Source organism: Branchiostoma belcheri, unplaced genomic scaffold (assembly GCF_001625305.1).
Source record: "Branchiostoma belcheri isolate BF01 breed outbred unplaced genomic scaffold, Haploidv18h27 scaffold55, whole genome shotgun sequence".
Lineage (NCBI taxonomy): Eukaryota > Metazoa > Chordata > Leptocardii > Amphioxiformes > Branchiostomatidae > Branchiostoma > Branchiostoma belcheri.
The window spans coordinates 2,212,708-2,219,734 of NW_017804187.1; the positions used below are offsets into that span (position 1 = coordinate 2,212,708).

Genomic DNA, 7,027 nt, shown 5'->3' on the forward strand with positions numbered 1-7,027 from the left:
GTGCTCGTGCCTGTAAGTACAGCGCGGACATAACGGCACTCAACATGCCCAGTTACCTAGAAATACAACAGAGAACAATGACTTTCAGCTGCAAACACATTTGAAAACAGCCTCCAATACTTCTCTGTACGTGACATAACGGCTGTTTCTAATTAGCGACCAAACCCTGTATCTGCCTGAAGGACATTCTAAACAATGGTTCATCTGCAGCCAGTCCCAAAAACCTATTAAATGTAGGGGTGCTTCTGAAATATTACATTGACCACGAAAACAGCTACAGTAAAAATAAAAATACGGGCATCATCACTGGCATGCCTGCAGAGGCTGTATCAAATTACATGCCAATAAAACAAAGGGAACCGTGAGTTTTACCTGCGAATGCGAAAAATGACTGACCACAATACTCCTGCAGGAGGGATACCTCCTTTACGGAGTAACAACTTCAGCCACAAGCTTACATACTGTTCCCCTCAGGTTGACCTTCAGTGCTGGATGGTTCTGTTCTTCTCGCGGGACGAGAGCAAGGCCAGCAATTTCTGCCATGCATTTCTGGTGCTGGCGGCCCGATCAGGCTATATTATGTACTGTTGTGCCCTACCCCAGGTTGACCTTCAGTGTTGGATGGTCTGGTTCTTTGCGAGGGACGAAAACAAAGCAAACAACTTGTTGCTGGTTTCTGACTAGTGGAAGGGCTACCAGAAGCATGATATAATTTTTCTGTTTTGTGCTCATCCCTCCAGGTTGACCTTCAGTGTTGGATGGTCCAGAATGGCCAATGGTGTCTGCTACCATAAGTTTCTGGTGGCCTGACCTGTGGATATCTTACATACTGTGCTCCTCCTTTTAGGTTGACCTGCAGTGCTGGATGGTTCTGTTCTTCTCGAGAGACGAGAGCAAAGCGAACGACTTCATCACGATGATGAAGAAGGTGTGCCCCTCCCTCGGGATCCGGGTCAACAACCCGCTGCAGTTCCGCCTGGAGAACGACCGAACGGAAACCTACCTGCGCATCATCCGCGATAACCTCAAGCCTCAGGTATGGGGTTTTTACATATTCACAGACCTTTACGTATGCTTAGGTCATGATTGCAAAAGGAACTTTACCTGGTAGTATACGTGGAACCCCCTGACTGCACAGAGACCTCAAGCCACAGGTTTACGGCAACCAAATGAGTTCCATGTATATTACTTGTAAGCACAGTCTTATGCTTAAGGACACGATTCCAAAAAGGGCGTCAACTAATTTACATAGAACCCATTGGGTTGCCGTAATTAAACTGGGAGTTAAAATCCAAAATGATCATGATAATGGGATAACCTACCTGCGCATCATCAGGGATAACCTCAAGCCTCAGGTCTGGTTTGGTTTGGTTTTCCTTAAATGCCCACGATCATGATTATACTAATCATTCTGGCATACTCATTTTCACCTGAGCTAGGTGTGAAAAGTCGTGTAAAGTGCCTTTCCCAAGGACACAAGGTTGGTGACTTGGCAGGATTTGAACCTGGAACCTCTTGGTTTTGAGTCAAATAGTCTACCATTACGCCACACGACCACACACTCGTTTTTGTCAGCAACCATGTTTGGACCAACATTGTAACTACTGTGGGAAGCTGGTGTATTATTAGGGCTATACAGGGCTTGAAGTTAATTTTTTGGAAAACCCTGATGTTGTTCCACAGGTGCAGTTGGTAGTGTGTATATTCCCCACTTCTCGTGACGATCGGTACAGCGCTGTCAAGAAACTCTGCTGTGTGGACTCCCCTGTTCCATCTCAGGTATGTATTACCTTTGCAGAAGGAAAACATATTGTTTTTGCTACGTTTCTTCTTTTCCAAGCATGTCAGGTCAATGACCTGGACCAGATCTCTGTCACCATGGTAACTGGTGCTGTAGCAGACACCCAGTGGTGTTGGGTTAAATTATGTAGTAATAGGCTGAACAGAGTTTGGAGGGGCTGGTCACCATATATATGAATGTGTAAGAATGAACTGAGCAGTAGTTTGTTATTCTAGACCAATTGTGAAGGTAAACATTATGTGTTTGCTTTGCTATTGTCACCTTCCTAGTTGAATCATTGTATGTCACAAATATTTTTATATGCATAATTCACTATATACAAGTCGATCATCTCCTACCGGTATACCAGGATTTCTCTCAATGCATGTAAATGGCAAATTCAAATTTTTCTTGACAATTTTTTTACATTCCTTCTCAGGTTATAAATGCGAAGACCATCTCTATGCAGCAGAAGTTGCGTTCTGTGACACAGAAGATAGCCCTGCAGATCAACGCCAAGCTGGGGGGCGAGCTTTGGGCGCTGGAGATCCCATTGGTCAGGCTTTCCTTTTTTCCCTTACATATTTAGATTCATCAGAGTAGTTTCAAGTATTATGAAGTCCCTCACTATTGCCTTTATTGTCTTAATTTCGATGCCCTTTGGCCCAAAAGGGCATCAAAATTAATCTTATCTTCCAGGCTTGATACAATTACTTTACTTTACTTTACTTTAGGTTTCATACAATGAATACTATAAAGCCAAGGGTGACACAAAATATGAGACAATTTTGGTCATTCTCTGATTGCCACCATATGGAAAGTGTGCCTTAGACATTATTGTAACTGTCTCCCAGTCTAATTTTATTAATGCACAAAAACATTCTTTGTCTCATCAGCTTCATTTGTTAACTTAAGTTTTTTCTGTCATTTGCTTCTCAGAGAACATAGAGATACTTAGGAACAATGTAGTCTGCTTTTTATAAGGTCTAAAATGTGTGTCTGAAATTTTTCTTTCAGAAAAACATCATGGTGATCGGGATTGATGTCTATCACGAAGCGAAGAAGGGGGTGCGGTCTGTGGCTGGATTTGTAGCAAGCACCAACCGGTAAGGCCTGGTTATGTTTATGAAGATGTACCACATTTGTGGAAGTATTGACATAACAGGTGACTATCAAGGATTCAAGATGTCAAATCTGAGACCGGACTGAAAGGTTTGAATCACTCACACCGGGAAGGACCTCTGCTCCTTTCAATAAGTGTGGTGGTATCTTTAATGTGCAGAGCTTTACATCCTATCAGATTGACATCCCTACCTGAAGCTAGGTACTCAATTCTCAGTGTATGATTTGTATATGTTATGTTCCTGTGTGTCATGCAGTGTTTTATTAACGTAGGACCACAGGAAAAATAGCAGCTATGTATGCTGATTGTTGATCCAAATAAACTCAAACTGTTAAAAGTGCTTGAACAACATTCACATTGTTACCCTCTACTCACTTATGTTATGTCAGGCCATTATTTGAGAGTGCTACTTAGATTTTATGTTCACTTGATTCTAATTTTCGTACTTAAAGTTAAACACCTCCAACTCTGTCCTGCCACTTGCTACATAATGTAATCCAACACCACAGGTTGTCTGCTACAGCATCAGTTACCATGGTGACAGATGTCTGGTGTTTGGAGAAGAAGAAGAGACACGGCAAAAACAATATTTTTTCCTTCTGTGAAGTTGAACATAACAAACACGTTGTTCCCCTTCCAGCAAAGCTGCAAAGTGATGGCGTTGTGTACTGTATTATTGCGTTGTTATAGTATTTTGTTTAAACCAATGATACGTCCTTTCTGCAGTGAGCTGACGCGCTGGTACTCGCGGACGTGTTTCCAGCTGCCCGGCCAGGAGCTGATGGACGGCCTGAAACTCTGCCTCACCGCCGCGCTCAAGAAGTACCACGACGTCAACCACGAACTGCCCGAGAGGATCTTCATCTTCAGGGACGGCGTCGGGGATGGGCAGCTCACCACGGTCGCTGGTAGGTTGTTTGTTTGTTTGTTTGTTTGTTTGTTTGTTTGTTTGTTTGAACTGTTCCACACCCTGCCAGAGAGAATCTTCATCCTCAGGGATGGAGATGGACAACTCACCACGGTCGCTGGTACGTTGTTTGTATCTGTATCTATAGCCGATATAACAGCCCTTCAGTGTAACACACCAGCTTCGCAGGCACGCGGTGCGGCTGCAGCTGGCTACATTACACCGAACGACCTGTTACAACTAATCTTTGCACAATTATTGCAGGAGTTGATTAAAGCTTTCTAGTGATGATGCCCCTACTGTGCTTGGTGGCAAGGATTTCCAATCTACAATAGTTCTTGGAAAATTTGAGTTTTGATATGTTTGAATTATTCTTTATTTGTGAGAAGCTTTTAATTTAAAAATTGGCCTGCAGGCTGCTTTTCACTGAGGTCATGAGGGAAGAAGTAAGGGTCAGACAAACCAAAATACAGTTTACATCACTATAACTAAGAAGACTACATCCATGAATTAAAGATTGTTTTGGTACAGGTAGAGGTCTGGACTTGTGCAATTTTTTTAGGTTGAAAGTTAGTAGTAGAGTGTTTAGTTTGTGATTTTCACCCTGTAAGGTGTTAATGCTGGTTTCCCTGTTGTTCACTTTCCCCACCAGGCTATGAGGTTGACCAGTTGCGTGATTGTGCGAGGTACTTCGGTGGGCAAGACTACAAGCCAAAGCTGGCCGTGGTCATCGTACAGAAACGAATCAACACTCGCATCTTTGCTGAATACGTGAGTCCAGTGTAACCTTTTTTGTCAAAGTCCCCTGTAAATGCATGACTGTTTTTCTTACTGTTCGTCTGGTATTTGCACTATGAAACAAATCTTGTATTGATAAAGACATGCAAGGGAGGCCAGAAACCTAATTATTTTTCGTGGGCTTCCACCAGACCCTAAATTATATTAAGAGTTGATATTGACTGTGACATACATACATTATGATAACTTATGAAAGCTGAAGAAAACCAAAATATACATACCTGATGAGTTTTTGTTAATTCTGCTCCTGAACAAGTGTATTGTCACATCAGCTTGTAGGGCTCGAAATACTTTATTTCAGTGTATTAATCAATATCTAAACGCCAAGCCAGGTGATGTGCATAGTCACATATAACTTAGATCAAGTAGTATAAGTTGATTCATTTATAATTATTGTTTTTTTACGTAGGTCAATTTTGTTGTACCCACGATTCTCTGTGTATATTTACATGTAGTTAAGGACCTTACAAAAGTTGCTGTACTTTTGTTGTGTCAATGAAGTTTCTTCTTCTATAACTGATCAATTTTATTTATTCAGAATTGTAACATGACAATACAAAGTGTACACTAGGCAGCAAGCATGCTGATAGCGTGCACACCTAACACATACCTGGATATATGACATAGAAAAACAACAATAAATAGTTAGAACAAGATATATACACAAATAACATTATCTAATAAATTACACCTGCAATTAAAATCAATTTTATAACTGTACAGCAATTGAATGTTTAGTGTGGCTCAGCTGGAAGAGGCACAGAATCTTTTTGATTGGGCAATGAACAATGAGTTCTGATCAATGATTTTCCTGGTTTGAAATCAGAACCGTGGTTCGCTGGACAACCCGAGGCCAGGAACGATCCTGGACCACACGGTGACGCGGCGTGACTGGTACGACTTCTTCCTGATCAGTCAGCACGTGCGGCAGGGCACGGTCAGCCCCACTCACTACATCGTGGTGGCCGACGAGACGGGGCTCAAGCCGGACTACATGCAGAGGTGAGACTTGTACTAATGGTGCTAATGGTGTGGATAGTAGCACATAGCCTCCACCAGGCCTTACTAAGGGTTACAGGTAGTAAAATTTGGCAAAAGTAAGGTCAGCCCCACTCACTACATCGTGGTGGCCGACGAGACGGGGCTCAAGCCTGACTACATGCAGAGGTGAGGGATGGTTCATATATACATGTAGTAGCATCCTAAGGGGTTATGGAAGGCAGTACATACTGTAGCCTGCACCGGGCCTTACTAGGGGGTTACAGATAGTAGAATTTGGCAGAAATAAGGAAAATAATTGGCCCCACTCACTACATCGTGGTGGCCAACGACACGGGGCTCAAGCCTGACTACATGCAGAGGTGAGGGGTGGTTCCTACATATTCTGGCAGTAGCCTCCACCTTTCCTGTATGAATTAAAAATTTTGAGGAGGGAATGTTCGTTATCATGATATGTTCCTAAGGGGTTATGGGGTTATGGATAGTATAATTGGGAGAAAATCTATGGGTGAATAACTGGCCTTGAGAGTGAAAAACCTGCAGAAACAATTACATGCTAGTCTATGGTGACCAACTTTTTGTATACCCTCACAAATACAACAATTTACAGGTAAAGACGGTTAGCTACAGTCATGTACATTTATAGCTTACAGAAGCTTGACAAAACTTGTTCAGGTACAGGATTAGGCCAGTGCCTAAACCCATAGACATGATGTACCTAAAATTGTTCCAGTACACAGCTCTAAATGTCTTCATATTTCTCCTCCAGGCTGTCCTACAAGCTGACCCACCTGTACTACAACTGGCCCGGTACCGTGCGAGTCCCCGCGCCCTGTCAGTACGCACACAAACTGGCCTACCTCGTTGGACAGAGCATCCACAAGGATCCAAGTCTGGACTTGGCTGACAGGCTTTTCTTCCTGTAGGCTCAACACAGAACACAGGCATTACAGCAAGGGCACATTTGCTGTTTGTCGTCATACAATTCTGATGTTGTTTGATTTCGCAGGACACTGTGACTGAAACAATAGCCGATAAGATTCTAAGGCAGCCTTTTTGGTAACGGGAATTTAGCATCATACATCCATGTACATCCACAAGGATCCAAGTCTGGACCTGGCTGATAGGCTGTTCTTCCTGTAGACTCACCACAACACACAGGCGTTATTGTGTGATAGCATTCGTCATAGGTCGTTGTACAATTTTTGTTGAGATTGTGACTGAAACAATCACTAACAAGATTGTAAGGCAGCCTTTTTGGTAACAAGGCAGCTGGATTTGGTACATTTTACACATGGTGTTGCGATTTTGAGGGCATGTAAGTTCCAAGGAGATTGTGACTGAAACAATCGCCTACAAGTTTCTAAGGCAACATTTTTGGCAACTGGGCAGCTGAATTTGGTACATTTTACACATGGGT

General features: G+C 42.7%; 1 protein-coding gene across 1 annotated transcript in view; it reads left to right on the forward strand.

The window, feature by feature from the left end:
• The window catches only part of LOC109481338 (piwi-like protein 2), a 16,760-nt gene extending 9,748 nt beyond the window's left edge, over nt 1-7,012 (forward strand). The window contains exons 16-24 of the mRNA XM_019783869.1: nt 475-525; nt 848-1,036; nt 1,684-1,779; nt 2,220-2,336; nt 2,798-2,886; nt 3,630-3,811; nt 4,463-4,581; nt 5,435-5,610; nt 6,377-7,012. Coding sequence (XP_019639428.1) covers nt 475-525; nt 848-1,036; nt 1,684-1,779; nt 2,220-2,336; nt 2,798-2,886; nt 3,630-3,811; nt 4,463-4,581; nt 5,435-5,610; nt 6,377-6,533 — 1,176 coding nt within the window. The 3' untranslated portion in view covers nt 6,534-7,012. The remainder of the gene's footprint in view (nt 1-474; nt 526-847; nt 1,037-1,683; nt 1,780-2,219; nt 2,337-2,797; nt 2,887-3,629; nt 3,812-4,462; nt 4,582-5,434; nt 5,611-6,376) is intronic.
• Nucleotides 7,013-7,027: the final 15 nt, after the last annotated feature.